Source organism: Amblyomma mixtum, chromosome 5 (assembly GCF_055824585.1).
Source record: "Amblyomma mixtum isolate Tamu chromosome 5, ASM5582458v1, whole genome shotgun sequence".
In the NCBI taxonomy this organism is placed as follows: domain Eukaryota; kingdom Metazoa; phylum Arthropoda; class Arachnida; order Ixodida; family Ixodidae; genus Amblyomma; species Amblyomma mixtum.
Genome location: NC_143016.1, coordinates 60,888,091 through 60,903,485, shown reverse-complemented (window position 1 = coordinate 60,903,485; position 15,395 = coordinate 60,888,091). Strand labels below are relative to the sequence as shown.

Genomic DNA, 15,395 nt, shown 5'->3' with positions numbered 1-15,395 from the left:
TCACGGGTGGGCCTCGGCGTGGTTTCTTGCTGTGCGGCGCGAATGTTGAAAGTGTGCTGTGAAGTCGTGGGAGAGCTCAGGTTTTTCAGAACCTGCGAAATGCACACATGCCAGGTTCCTATTTCCATCTGTTGGCGGTTCCAGTAGGTCAACTTCGCAGGAGACTCACTGGTGGGCCACGCCGCATTCAGAAAAGTACAAGGGTGGTCCACCGGTGGGTCACGACGAATAGATATTAGTGCCCCGAAAATCGCTGCCACAGCGAACGTGTTAAAGAAGTGGTTACTTCCACTTTCCGTCCCCTTAGCACATGGGAGGTGCGGGGTGCGATCCCCAGCGCCGCCGGGTACCTACCGGTAATACAATGGGTACAAGCTTTCCCCTAATATGGTTCTCGGCTTCTTTAGGGCGAAATGATTGGAAAATGGGTCTTTGAGCCCACTCTGAGTAGTCGAATACACCTTGTGACATGGCGCTCTTTGGCCCCAGATGCCCTTGCGGCATAAAAATTCGCAGTCATCATCATAACCTCCTTCCGTCCCCACAGCACCATCACTAACAAGATGCTAGTAGCGACGTATGGCGAAGCGCTCTCATAATTTCCTGCCTTTTAAGGTTTCAGGGCATGTCGATGCTACTGTTCATTTCAATTTTACAGGTAACTACCATTCAGCTAATAAGAGGAGAGTTATCCTTTATGCTTTGGACCTAAGTTACTATAAGGCTGTTTTTCTCTACAGGGCTGGTTGACGGATATTTACGTGCGAAGTTTTCCCGCTAGTTGCGAGGGACGCCGCATAGTGGTGGTTTACAAATTATTTTGACTATGTGAAGGTTCTTAAAGTAGCCAAATATCCTATTAAAGGGCATTTAAAACACTTAGACAATAAATTTGCCGTGCAAACTGGTTATTTAGTGCTCATAACGCGCAAAGTGATTACAGCTTGCAGTGATCCAACGCAGATAGTTTTCAGAAGGCGTTATTTTTGGATCGGTACCTGTGGTCGCTATATCCAGCATACCCATCTCATATCCAGTGGAGGTGAAAGTGTCCAGTGGGCCCGATGTAGACAAGTGCCAGCAACGCGGCCGAGGAAGGGCTTACGCTGCATAAGGGTCATCTGGGTCTGGAGACACGTGGTATCTCCATTTGCCTGCCAGATTCAATGTGATGACACTGTTGGGTAGCAGCTGACAGAGGAGCGCATTATTCCGATCTGTCAGTCGATAAAGGGATGGTAGACGGTTTAATAAGAGGCCTGCTTCTAGGCGGCGACCTGCAAGAACGTTCGTTTGGGGTACAAGATGATTCTGCAGCGACAGCTGTTAAAGGCACATTTCCTGGTTCTGCGGCGCTGAGGTTGGTGTCGGCGTAACAAGCCACGCTGATTGGTAACCGTGCACTGACATCAAGCGTGACGTCACATCGGTGCGCCTTAGCAATGCGCCACGCTGAGTGGTCCGAACACAGTGACGTCATGATTGACAGAATCGTGAAGCCACGTACACTCTCGGACCATCGGGCCTCCGGGCGCACTCCGGCTGTGGCGGACTTTTCTCTGGGCTTGGTCTCTATTTTTTTTTTATTTTTGCACAGCCGACCTCAAGGCCACCCAGTCTCAAGGAAGAAGAGGACACCGGTACCCATCCGCCACCTCCATAGAGCCTTTCATTTCTGCTAAAGGTTTTCAACTTATTAAATGCAAAAATAAAGTAATTAAAAAATTTAAATAAACGTAATTAAAAGCAACTCTATTACAATCAACATCACGAAAAGTTGTCAAGTCTTGCTTTGCAAAGTGATACGCATCCTGTCAATTTTTGAAAAGGCATGTGAGACAGTGACTGTCCGCGAAAGAAAATAAATGAATTTTGAATAGTTCTAACCCTATCGAAAAATGTGTATAGGCTTGAAGGGATCAACAAATAGGACTCTGGCCCATTTGGTTCGGGTTTTTATTTTTAACGTTTCAGAGTGACAAAGGCTATGAGGGGCGTCGCACTGGAGGATTCCGGATAATTTCGACCAACTGGGGTTATTTAACGCGCATTGACATCCAACCGAGCATCCAAGACGGGTTGGTTTTACGCGAGAAATCTATAATATTTTTGCTGTGGTACGATGGCTCTAAATTGTCAGAAAAGCAGAGAAACGTCTACGCCTTTCCAATGCAGTTCTAAGAAGGCACTCATATAGGACAGGTTGCTCCACGAAAATTTGATGGAAGACAAATTTAATGATGTTTGGTCATGGCACAGCAATTTGGCGACCTTCTTGATAAACTGCACTGTTTTATTATTGCTATTCTCTATTCAATCTCTCATTACTATCTCCAGTGTTAGTCCCAAATTATAGCTCGCAAATGAGCCCATCGTTATTAAAGACGTGCACTATGGAAGCAAAGAGGAAGCGAAGGTGTGTTAATTGTGAAAAAAAAAAGGCTTCGCTAACGCGCGACTCTTCTTCGTCCAGCTCTGACGTTCAGTCGCCACGCCATAGCGACTACCCTTCGTTAACTATCAGTTCGACACGTCTAGACGTCCGCCCCACATATCTCTTTATTAGGCGCCCGCAACACACCCTGTCCCCTGTCGATCCAGACGCTCGTTAAACCTTGCTCCTTCGTCGCTGAGCACCAGAGCTGGGCGCTGCAGTCCCGGGTTGGGTTTAAATTTTTGATCAAGGCAGGCCAAGTGGTGATAGCCAGAACCACTGCGTGCAGCGAAAGACGCAACGGCTTAATTGCTGACTGAAAAGCGTCCGCAGAGGCCCCTCAGCCAGACGCCCGGTGTTCTGCCGCATGAATAATGCACCGACATGCCCGCGGCCGCTAATCAGCCAGTGTAAGTGGTGAGACCTCTACGTTTCCCGGAGGACTCCTACCATTTATTCTTTTCCTTTTTTTTTTTACTTCGGATGGAGTGTCACCGGAGTTAACATGATTTCAAAGGTGCATTAGCTTTTTCATTTCTGTACTCGGTCTCCTCAGCACCTCCTGCTTCCTATTTTCTTTGGAAGCGCTTGTTTTAAGCCAATTGCAGAAAGTTCGCGGAAGAGTTGAGCTTGGGCTCACTTAATTTTTTTTTATTCTGCCAACATTAAGGAGGTCTTGAGCAGCAATGGCTAGAAAAATTATATAAAGAGGTAAACTAGAATTGAAAATGAATGCACTGCAAGGTATAAAAAGAAGAGTTGAAAATGTACTCGCACAAAGAAAGCAAGGAGAATAGAAATAGAGAATCAAACACAGATTGGGTGGCTACAATATTTCTACTCGAAGAAATAGGCATATGAAAATAAAAGAGCTTTAAAAAAAATATTCCTTGAACAACATAGAAATATGAACGCACAAAGCCCTACCATAACTTCAACACAAGGGCAAAAGTAGTCTCAGGGCAGTAAAAACTATACGAAATGCGATTACAAGGCAAAAGGTCAGGTTACAAAGCATGATACAATCAATTTAAAAGTTTGCGTGTCATTACCTCCAGAGTAGAGCATTCGGCAGTTTGAACCGTCCAAGGCATTCCAGTTGTGTGGTCACTGAGGAAAAAAAAAAGCGTTCTTGAACGCTTTGGTTTTACCTGCGAGATCTCTGACAAATCCTGTGCTGTGGTGTGAGGGCTCTAAGTGGTAAAAAAAACGGACAAAAATCTGCGCCTGTTAAACCTGCAGTTGTAAGAAGGTAAGCACGCAAGACAGGCTGCATTTTGATACCACTAAATGAGGCACAGTGCAGGCCTTTTTGGTTGGACGAGAGTGCGTTCGCGTTCTCTACAGCTCCCTACAGATTACGGCAAAGAGCTTCCTGCAGCCATATTACAGAGTATATGCGTCACAGAGGGCGTGTTAAATCTCTTTTGACACTACTCGAGCGCGAACTCTGATACTGGCGGGTCGGAACAAGGGTGTTTGCGGAATTGTGTTTATCGATTATTTAAAGTGTGCTCTGATCATCATTTGCGTATTACTTTATGTTTATTCTTCATTTAATGCGAGCATTTCTGGGGTGTGTATTAATTTCGTTCTGTATGTTGTGCACGGTAAATTCTACATTGTATTGTGCTTCGTTGGACAACCTGTCGTCAGTACCTGTGTGATTACTTTCACTATATGTAAGGAAGTAACCTCTCCTTGCGTGTCCAAGTAAATAAATATAAATTTCCAAAGCCCACGCCACTAAGCAAACAAGGCTTAAGATAAAAAAAAATCGGAATGAGCGGTTGAGTGACGAAAAAGTTGAAAAAATCAGAGCTTTTATCAGTGCCTTAAACACTTCGCTAGATTTTAGAAAATGTTACGTTTTCCTTCTTTCCCTCTTTATTATTTCTTCACTTTTTCTAGATGCTGAAAGTCTTCTGTGATTCTGTTAGTGCTTGGTCTGCGTTGTTGAGTCTTCTTGTCGGGTATTGTTGAAGGCTGTTCTTGAGCCGGTGCCTCAGAATCTAGCCCAACACTAAGCTATTTTAGTACGAAAACATTACTAGTCCCAATACGAGAATAGCCGGCGGCGTGAGCGTGTGTGTGTCTCAAACACACTCCAGCCTCTTCTGGTTCCGCTGCTTTACCTCGCCTAACGCTGCGACCGCTACTGGTGGCCCACATCACCCACGTGTTGGGTAACCTTATTACCACGCCGAGCTGCAGCACCAACCCGCCCAGTTGATACAGCTACCCGGACACGGGTCACATAGTAAGATTTTTCTCTCCCTGTTTCAAAATAACTGTGCTAGTTTTAGGTCCTGCCTATTAAAGAAAGTGATATTTTGTCGTTCGTACTGAGTTTGTTTCCGCATCGTGAAGAAAACGTGCGAGTCATGTTCTCCCAACGATTATTTGGGCATGAAAACTAACTACTGAAAACGACAACCGAGGCTAAAAACAACAGCCTTCAAAGCGCAGCTGTAATTTTAATTACCATTACACAGATTTCGTTGTGCGTTTGACACAACCGTTGAAGTTTCGGTTGGTTCCTGCGTTCGCATGCATTATTTTCTTTTGCAATTTTGCATTGATTCTGTGGCCCGGAAAAAACTCAAAAATTAACTCGTCAAAAGGTATGTTAAGTTTTGCTATGCTATGCTTTGGGTTCGCTGCTTCTGAGTGATTTTTATGTTTTTTTTTACTTTTGTTACAGTTAATTCATGCCATGGTATACTCGTTTTACAGATGGGCAGGAGGATAGTTATGAGCTGTCCATTTGTATTCGGGAAGTAACAGCTGTAAACTTGTTAAGAAGTTCAGGTTCTAATATTTCCTTTTTCCGAACCGCGGTTACTTCCCCTCCTTCCCTGATTACTGCACCTTCTTGCGTTGCTTCACAAGTCTGCTTCATCAGTTCGGGCTTCGATGATTTTACGCTGCACTGGAATATGCTTCATTCTTTCCGTTTCTTGCTTGCAACAGGAGCAGATGCGACCTACGCTGGGCAGCTCCTATCACTTTGTGTCAAAAAGAATTCCCTTGTTTCTATCTTATTTCCGGCCTTCGTATAAATTTCTAGTGCCGGTTGAGCCATCATTCACGACTGCAGTGAACCTGAAGTACTACTTTCCGTTCTAAATGAATCCTGATACCTTGGTCATAGCCTTAACCTCGGTATTTACTCGCGGTTTTTGTTACTGCACAGACAATATCAAGATCACCTGGCGATTGCCACAGCCTATACCTCAATTTCAGCCTGCTGCTGCTGTAAAACTGCTGTAAAACGCTTTATTCGCCGGAAAGAGCTGAGTGCTAAGAGGTCGCGTTAAGTGGTCGAGAGTACATAGCCCTCGACGACTTTGTCAGCCCACTCCACCGCCAGAACTTGCGTTCTGGGGTCAGAGCTAGCCATTGCGGTCACCCACCGCTCGAGAGAAGGAGCGGGAACCATCACAGAAAAGCCACCTTGAATTTGCCTCCCGGAGTTGAGATGCTTGTCTAACATAGGGCCCGCCATCTCATGACCTGGGTTCAAAGCTCTTGCAATGCTGGATACGTTACTAGGTGGCGCTTTCGGACAACTCCAAGCTGCAGCGGAAATTTCCGCAAAGGCGGCTCATTCATAGGCACACCGTGTTCATAGGTTGTCAGAGGTGGAAGCGGCGAATAGATCCACAGCAAGCGGCATTAAGCAACGCTCACTGAACTGGCAGGCTGCTGTTTATGCCTTGCAATGATGCCTTAAAGTAAAGTGAGGACTTCAGAGCACGCTTTACGGTTACCTCGGTCACGAGGAAACGTATTATGCTACGCGTCACCCTAGAGCGAACAGTACAGTGAGGTCTTGAATGCAGGTCCTGAATATCAAGACATTCCAGTATGGAAATTGCGGTCGTTTTCTGGAATCAAATGAACGACTGCAGAAATATTGCCCGATAAAGAAAGGCTGCGCGCACGATAGCGTCGTGCCCACCGGAGATGTTCTCAACAACAATAGAAGCTACCATGTCCTTAAGTGCTGCCTGAATTTTTATTCATGAAACCAAGGCGACATTTGGCAGTAAGTTATACTAAGCGACGTTAGTCTGTCTGTCACGTACCCTCTTGGAATACCCTCTTTTCCAAAAGAAGCTGAACAGCCAGGCCGGGCTCGTAGCTGAGCGGTGGCGCAGCGGTATCCGACGCTGGCTGCTGCTGCTCCTCGGCACCGAGTGTCAACTGGTTTACGTAAGCCTACGCCCTCGCTCAGTATGACAGCATCGACAGCGGTCAGACGGCGCGAAATCACTCGCCGAACATGCTATCCGCTTACTTCTTATCGAAGGAAGGAGGGCGAAGGAGCAGGCTTACATAAGCCACTTTAGACTCGCAGCCTGGTAGCGCCAGCGCCGGGCACCGCAGCGCTGCTGCTCGACTGCAAAGCTGCTCGGTTACTTTTAGCAAAGACGGTATACGTGGTGCCAGTGCCGTAATTCACTTGCTGCATTCTGTCAGTGCTGAACTGTGTTTTGCTGTTTGATCAGCCTTGAATAATTCATTAAGACTGATGCTGCAATGTGTGCTAATATTTATTCGGTAAATAGGTGCTGCCAAAGCCAGGAAGGTGGGGGAAAGCTCTCCGAATTTTTCTGGCACCAGATGTGGACAAGTGCATGGGATTTCGACCTCACGAGGACGACTGAAACCTCATGGAATAAGGTGAGTCTTAGCTGAGGTCGGCGATGTGTGCCATTTTCAGACCGTTGAGAATGGGCCATGTGATATAGCTATGCAATGACGTCATTTTGTGAGGTCGATGACAACGATAGATATCTTGGGGGGGGGGGGGGGGGGGGGGGCGGTCAGTTATAACAGCTATCATTCTCAAAAACCTTCAGCCACTAAGTGAAAACAAAAGTGTAAGTATATACCGGGTGTCCCAGCTAAATGTAACCAAACTTTTAAAAAAGGCGAAGTGCCCTAGTTCAGTGAAGCCAACTGAGGGTTGTTCATAGTGGCGTGGCCTAGTCTTGAGTATTTTTTTCGCTCTTCAAATTTCATTAGTTAAGTTTAATTAGCTAACTTTTTAATTATTGACTTCAGGAAGAAAGTGTCAATGAAAAAGTTTTAGATCGCCTCGAAAAACCGCTAGTAGTGCTGTTTCCGTCCGTTTACGATTTACGTAGCTTCATTTATTGGCCTTAAAAGAAATTTGTCACGTGACCAGCTGCTCGCTCACTTCTCTGCCCCAGTGTGCACGCAAAGTCTCATCGAGGAGAGGACTTCAGAAAAAACGGATTTTATTCTTTAAGGCACGTCTTGGGACGTTGAAGTGACACAGTTGTCATGTGGAAGCTTTTTCTTATTGTGCGGGTTATGGTTAAAGGCCAGTAAAAAGCTACTTTACGTAAATATTACTTTGCTGCAAATGTCTCAGTAAGCTGTTTCTCCAAGCGATCTACAACTTTTCCATTGACACTTTGTTCCTCAAGTCAATAATTAAAAAGTTAGTTAATTAAGCTTAACTAATTAGTCAACCTAGAAGAACTAAAAAAATACTCCAGACTAGGTCACGCGACTCTAAATAACCCTCAGTTGGTTTCAGACGGCTAGGACATCCCATGTTCTTTAAAAGCTTGGTTACATTTAGCTGGGACACCTGGTATACGTTTTCCTTTCTGATGTTTTAGTGGCAGTTTAAAAGCCCAAAGGCACAAAAAGTGTATAAAAGTCAGTGATGAAAAAGTACGGCAGTGACCATCAACACTAATGAATTTATTCCTCGACTAGCGAACCTCATGAAACTTTATCAGCAGGCTCAGAACAGTCAAGAATTAATTTTACTAGGGTGTCATCACGAATCGATAGTTCAACAGGGAGGATCGCCCGCGGAAAGCGGTCTTCAAAGGCGCCTTTGCGTAAGGCGTCAACGGCTATCGTGTACTGCACGGAATTTTGCAAACGCTTTTCGCTTATCAAGTTGAAGTCCAGGGAATAGCAGTCACACGGCGAGCCATTCAATGCTAGCGTCGGCATCAGATGGCACTAACGATACAAAGTCGTCTTTCTGCGGAAAATTCTGCTCGGCTTGATGCGACCTCCCTTTCTGCCGTGACAGCATGATCGTATTCAGCATGGCCCGCGACCGCTCGGTCAAAATGGTGAGGAACAGGACCACGATGACAGCGATGAATGTGAGGAGCGCAGCGAGCAACACCACGACCATGGTCTCTGGAAACTCCATTTTGAGGGCGACGATGTAGACCACCTCGATGACTAGTGCTATGACCTCGGTCTTCGCCACCACACGCACCCAGACCGGCCATGCGAAATAGCTCTGAGGATGTTCGTGATCTTCCAGACGCTGCGTCTTTTGCGGCAACGGGGCAGGGATTGACGAAGGCGCCGACTGCACGGGTTTGGACACCGCACCACGGAGTCGCACGCAGCCCTCGCCTTCGGTCGTGGTCGTGACGCGGAGGATGGCCGCGTCGTTGCTTCCAGTGTTCGCCGTGTCTGGGCTGTTGTTGTTGGCGGCCATGAAGTGGTTTGGCGACGTCGATGGCGTAGAAAGGGCCTTCACCATGGGTGGAACTGCTTGCAGGGATCAAAGGAAAAGTAAAACGAAGCTTTAATGTCTCATACGAAGGAAATTTCTACGAAGTGTATGTGGATAGCTCACCGGGCTAATGCCGGGACTTATAAACTCAACAGGATAGCTAAGCGGGCGAGTTGGTGATACATTATGCAAAAAACAGCGCGAACAAACGGGGACGAAAGGAAAAATACACAGGAACAAGCGCTGAAACAGCTCTGTACAGCTCTAGGCGTATAGAGTAATGATTTGGAAGGTTACGAATTAAGGATGCCGTATACAGCTCGATGCCAGGGCACGTTAAAAAAACGCAGGTGTTCGAAATTTCCGGAGGCCTTCATTACGGCGTTCCTCAAAGCCTGAGTCGCTTTGAGACGTTAAACCGCCCTAAACAAAAAACAAACAAATTAAGGATGAGGAACATTTCCCCGCGCAGCTGTCTGTATTGCTGCAGTTTTTCACGGGAAAAAAAATTCTGAGCGGGCATATTGATTAAATTGAAACGGCATATTCTCTCTCTGCGTAGTTCTTTTCTGGTGAATTAGGTAGTCCTGAGAAAATCTACACGACGGCGCAGTTGCCGATTTGCAGATTACTGTGTCGTTTTACGACGACATGCACGCTTGCCTAATGTAGCGTGCTTCAAGGGTCCCCGTAAGGCCGTATTTCCCACTAAAAATTAAATAAACAAATAGAAGCTCTGGTAATGCAATTTAGTTGAAGTCAGCCAGTTGAACTGTTGAAATTGTATTCACCGATGGCACAGTGACCTCCATTTTGTTTTCAATGGAGCCCGGTGAAAGACCGTGCCTGTATCTAATGGGCTTATCGCCGCCATAAAATGGCGCCTCTGACGTCATGTGAATACCCTCCTACTCCGAATATGACGTATTAACAACAGGTAAAAACAGATAAAAGCTACCACCCTGTTGCTTACTTGCCTTCCAGGAATGGTTAAAAGTCCGAGACGGCTTAGCATATGAGACACCAGAGGAGAGAAATGCTGGCTAGCGTAGATGGCAGACTGACGGAATAAGCGTTGGAAGTGCATATAAATACCGGTATTCTTAATGCTGGTAATCGTGTTGGTTATCAGTATCACCCTCTTTACGCGTTCAAGACGAAACTAGTGGAAAAGAGGAATGAAAGTCGAAGCCAAGCCTTCGCTGTTTCTAGGAAAAAGCGTAATGTTTCATGTGCAAGTCCGCCGTACTGCGAAGGAACCGCTAACTCTGTTTTAAAAAAGAAGCCGGGAGCCTATTAATAAGGGGAGCTGATTAATCTAAACAAATTGTACTAACATTGGAAGCCATTGCTAGATGGAATTTTTCAGAAAACAGAATCTTGTCTGAGAGCCAGTGACGCGGTGGTAATGAACGAGGTCAAGAAACAAAACCTCGAGTAAGCGAGGCTGTGAAACAGCAGATAACTTACCCCCGGACGCCATCTTCGTCTTTCGCGTCTTTTCGTGGTGCCTGCATTCGAAACAGGTCTGCTTTTTCGCCGTGATAACACTTCCGGTACGTTATAGTTTTCAGCCATAGTTTGGAAGTGTTTTCGTGTGTGCAGAAATGACCACTGAGTACTGGAAAATATCTCATCATTCACTAGCTCACTGCTCCTAGCTTGATAGCAACAAAGGTGTGGAGTTTCAAAGATTGTGTCCTTCTTCTTTCTCTTATTTTTTTCCACCCCAGGCACGTAGCCAAAAATTTTTGCTCGTGCTCGAAAAAAAAAACACTCTCAAAAGAACATGGGGGAGAGGGTGAGCTTGATTTAGCTAGGGCGGTGTAAGCTGGGCCCCCCTCGCATCACACCCCCCCCCCCCGCACACACACACACACACACACACGCACACACGCACACACACACACACACACACACACACACACACACACACACACACACACACACACACACACACACACGTACACTCCTTGGATACGTGGCTGTCATACTCGTGTTTAATGAAATGTATACTTTTCTGCGCAATGTTCCCATAGTCACCACCACGGGTGGGTACGCATGATTCAACCAGGAATACGAAACTACGGAGTGTGCATGGTGAATAAAACAATTGGCCGCAGGCAATTAACGCTAAAACTTACCGTACTGATGGCTGCGCCATAACTGAAAATGAGGTAGCTATCGTCATGTGGAGCCACCTTCCAGCACAGCGCACGGCTGTTTAGCGTAGCGTGTGTTGCTGTTTTTGTTGTTGCCTCAAAAACGATTCATTTGCTTCGCGTGCTACTTACGCATAACATACGGTAGCACGCGTTGCGCACGACAAGGTTAAAGTGGATGCACTGAGAGTATGGACCTGGAACTCGTATCTCGTTGTACAAAATGCATTGTCCTTTCCGTACAAGGCAAAGCGATAAATGCGGGCCGGCTTAACTATACAGTCCAACAGTAAGAGTCGCCATTAAAGTAGAGTCTCCCTACCTCTGTTTCAGTCCGATAAGATGCAGGGCCGGATAGATGGCAGTCAAGTCTAGTGAGCGTCTAGACATTTGCGCTAAGCAGATATATTAAGTTTCTACCCTATTCCCATCACGAAACGGCTCCATTTCGTGGGCACACAAGCCAATGCTACATGCCCATCTTGTCAGCTCATGCCAGGAAGCCGTGACTAAGCACGCCGGTGGTATCTCGGCTTCTTGACGTCTGGTTTGGTGCTACGTTAAAAACGTTTTAATCTGCCTTTTTGCGGCAACAGCTCCTTGTTCTGAGCGAGTGAATGAAGAAAGATCTCCGGTGGATACTTTTGGGGGCCTTATGTTTTCGAGAAAACGTTTCCCCTGACCGGAAATTTGGGCTCTACAGATGAGTGGACCATGCCCTGAAAACACTGAAAAAAAAAAAGACTGAAAGAACTACGTCACTCCCGCAGCCCCCTCCTAGAAATCTTACTCACCGCGAGTCTACTTTCATTAGAAAAGGACAAAAAAAATTTCTACCTTGTGACTTGTCCAATTACTACATACTCAAGCACTCTGGCCGCTCCCACTGTTGGGTGCGTTAAGCTTACCATGATAACGCACTAACATATTGGACCTGCCCGCGTACCACACAGTCACCACACTACCTACAACGCAGAGTACCACCTACCCAGGTGCTCTATTCTTGGGAGAGCTGGGCCGCTCTTCCTGTTGCCCACATGTTGGGTGGTATAATGATTATTTAGCTCCTTCTGTATTACTTTCTGTGAAATAAACATTTGATTTTGATATATGCTTCGGCTGTACGACTTGAGACGGTGGCCAGGACCAGGGGCGGGAAAAAAATGTTTTTCTCTCCCTCTCAATCGAATGCAGATGTGGTAAAAGCCAAACAAACGCTTCTTATATGAAATAGGGCATGTACTATATTCGAATAATGAAATGGTTTAGCCGCAGCATCATTGCCCGAAAAAAGGGGGGCAGACGATTGTCGGCAAATTGGTAGCAGTTTTGAATGCTGGGCGTATCACTTATAGTAGAATTGACCTTCAGGAGTTTTAATAGTGAGACAATGGACATATAACGCAATGTACTGTAATGGAAATACAGGAGGTAATGGTTCAATCTTCCGATGCGTAGCCAAATCTTTTTTTTTTATAAGGTTCGTTTATCGCGCGCATCGAGTAAGACGGCCATAAAAAACAAATGGGGAACGTTTCTGACGAAAGCTGAATGTTAATAGCAAAAAAAAAAAGAAAAAATACAAGCCTGCCGAGGGGAGATTTACGGATATATTGATTTTTGCATCGGAATCTTATGATATAGGAAAAAATTTCCTTTGAAAAATGCGTTTTTGCAGAATTTAAGGGAACGACAGTGAAGGATGTATACGTCTGCGGCAGCCAAACTATGTAACTGTATTTCACTCGTGAACTGTAACTATAAAGTGGAGGCTTAGGAAGCAGTTCTTGCTGACTTCGTTAATAGGTTAGCCTTCTTTAACGCAGCCCGCGGTTTGTAACAACATGCATGATTGCGGAAGGGTGAAATCCTTGCAGATTTTCATAAAATCGCTACATGTGTTGAAAGCAGTTTTCTGCGTATGCATATATCAGTCTTAATAAGCGAGTTGTTTTATCTACTGGGCAATAAATCATGCCTTAAAGCTATGCCACTGATCACCGTCATATCCGGGGTTGAGATTTTCAGTTGGGGTCCAAATTATCAGCAGTTCATAGATTCTGAACTATGATGAAAAGCCAAACCTCTTGCTTTGCTTACTCACTGAATAGAGGAAAATTTGGATGAATTACCGAATTTCTAGTTTTCCTATACAAAACACGAGAACCTGGTATATACGAAATCTTGAAGCTCAATATAGGAAAAGTGGCACAAGTGCCCCTAGTATGTCACTCAGATGTATTACTAGCTCATTTTACGGCATAACGAACATTAAAAAATATGTTAGCGCAGGAAGATTTTGTCATCAGCCAAGAGCACTGATGAATTTTTGTATTTGACTAGACAGCTAATTCAACTCTTTGTCTAAGGGCGTTAAAGTAAGAGTTTTACTTCATGAGGGAGCCATCACGAGACTGAAACCCCATAACAATCACCAGACGAAAAAAAGACCTCACACCAGCGACTTCGATAAACATAGCAGCGCGTATCGTGCTGCACGAAATAACAATTACGTTTATATTTAGTGAAGATTAAGGCCCGAAAAAAAAAATCAGTTACACGGTGACACAGTAGTTGTCACCGCCGAAAGCCGACGTCACTTCATGCGCAACGTCATCTTCCCGCCGCATTTTCTTATCGGCCTCAATCGATGGTTTCCGTTTCTCCCGTGGCAAAAGAATCGTAGCGAGCATGGCGCGTGACCGTTCAGCAAAAGTGCAAAGGAGCAGGACCCAGCAGGCAGTTTCTATGGCGACAGCCGTAGCGAGCAGCGCGACGACCAGGGTCAAGGACCCACCAAGCAGGAGCGTGGAGAAGGTGGCCACCAGGCTGAGCATGGCCACGATCAGGGCCCTCGCGATCATTCGGTCCACGACAGCTTTGACGGAATCGATTTGCCGGGGCTTTCGGCCTCCTGTCAGCGCCTCTTCCAGCAGCGGTGCCGGTACCAACGTAAGAACGATACGCCCGGCTTTGGCCGCCGCACCACGCAGGCGGACACAACCCGCGCTTGCGGTTGTCATCGTCGTCGGGACGAAGGTAGGGGCGTCGTTGTTTCCAGAGCCTACCGTTGTCGGGCTGTTACTCGATCGATGGGTTAGAACGACCTTTCACCGCGGAGGGTTCTGCCTGCGGAAAGTGAAAGCTTCAGTTAGACAACGATTATTGCTATATGCTCTACGAATGAAATTGATCTCGACAATTTCCTCGTAGCTTATATGCCATATGGTCGTTTGACGCAATGATATACGCGGGGAATTGGCCAGTATTGACCATGTCAGCCCACTGACGGTAATACAGCTATTTTCTGTGATTTTTTACGACGACCTGTGAAACACGCCAGGTGCAACGTTTCTGAGCGTCTTTCTCAAGGTCAGGCTTAACCTAGAAGAATGGTTGAGGATGTGCATTAGAGTTAAAGTCAGCCAAAAGATGCTAACATGCGTAGCACCAGTATAACGTCCGCATCCACGTACGCCATGCGAAAACTTCTGTTCAATAAAAGCTTGGGCTGTTCAGCTGGTATCACTAAACTGAAAAAGAAAGCTCTGATATAAGACAGCCAGCTGATAAAAAGGAACCGGAGCTGGAGATAAAAGTGGACACTAGAATCGAAATTGATCACTTCAGTCGAACGACGGCAAGCGTTAATACTTGAAATAAATCGAGGTATCACACAATAGAATGAAGAATATACACTGGGTAAGGCTCTGGATGAATGTGTGTGCCTGTTCAAGATTCTGGCAAGAACTACGAGATGTTAAGTTGTATACATGGTTCCAGAAGAAACTGCGCGCGGTGACCCAGTGGCTATGTCTTCAGGATGCTCAGTCCAAGGTGACTGCATGGATTTCCTGCCACGGTGGTCGTATTTCGGTGTTAGCAAAATCTTTCAAAAAACAAACGTGCGCCGTGCGATATCAGTGCAAGTTAAAGAACGGCCGGAGTTTTAAATTAACCAAGAATCTTGCTCTACGGCGTTACTCGCAGGTCTCAAGGCGCTTTGGGACGTCAAACCACAGGTACCATGTCAAAAGAAATGGCCGGACACATAACACGTGCTAGCGTACAACGATCTGAGAGTCGTAGTCAACGCGGTCTGAGAGAAGTTTTGGTCGCTTTTCAAATGATAGCATCCCAATATGCAGTCTGGGCCAAGCCTACGTAAGTGCCGATAAGGTGGCTATAGTAAAAGAAGGATGCAAATAAAACGATCAATTAGCAGCGGTGAGCGAAAGCAGATGACTTACAGCCAGGAGAAGTATCTGCC

The 15,395-nt window shown here is 45.9% G+C and overlaps 1 protein-coding gene across 1 annotated transcript; it reads right to left on the bottom strand.

Moving 5' to 3' along the window:
* Positions 1–8,405: 8,405 nt before the first annotated feature.
* On the bottom strand, positions 8,406–14,148 carry LOC149342382 (uncharacterized). Its single transcript, XM_089546793.1, has 2 exons — positions 13,923–14,148; positions 8,406–8,998 (listed from the first exon to the last, which is right to left on the bottom strand). The coding sequence occupies exons 1-2, from the start codon at positions 14,146–14,148 to the stop codon at positions 8,406–8,408; spliced, it is 819 nt and encodes a 272-aa protein (XP_089402919.1).
* Between the last annotated feature and the right edge of the window lie 1,247 nt (positions 14,149–15,395).

Coding starts and splice junctions, on each gene's coding strand:
- LOC149342382 (XM_089546793.1), bottom strand. CDS start 14,148: ATGACAACCGCAAGCGCGGGTTGTGTCCGCCTGCGTGGTGCGGCGGCC. Junction 8,999..13,922: donor CTTCTCCACGCTCCTGCTTG/GTGGGTCCTTGA, acceptor CCCTGCAAGCAG/TTCCACCCATGGTGAAGGCC.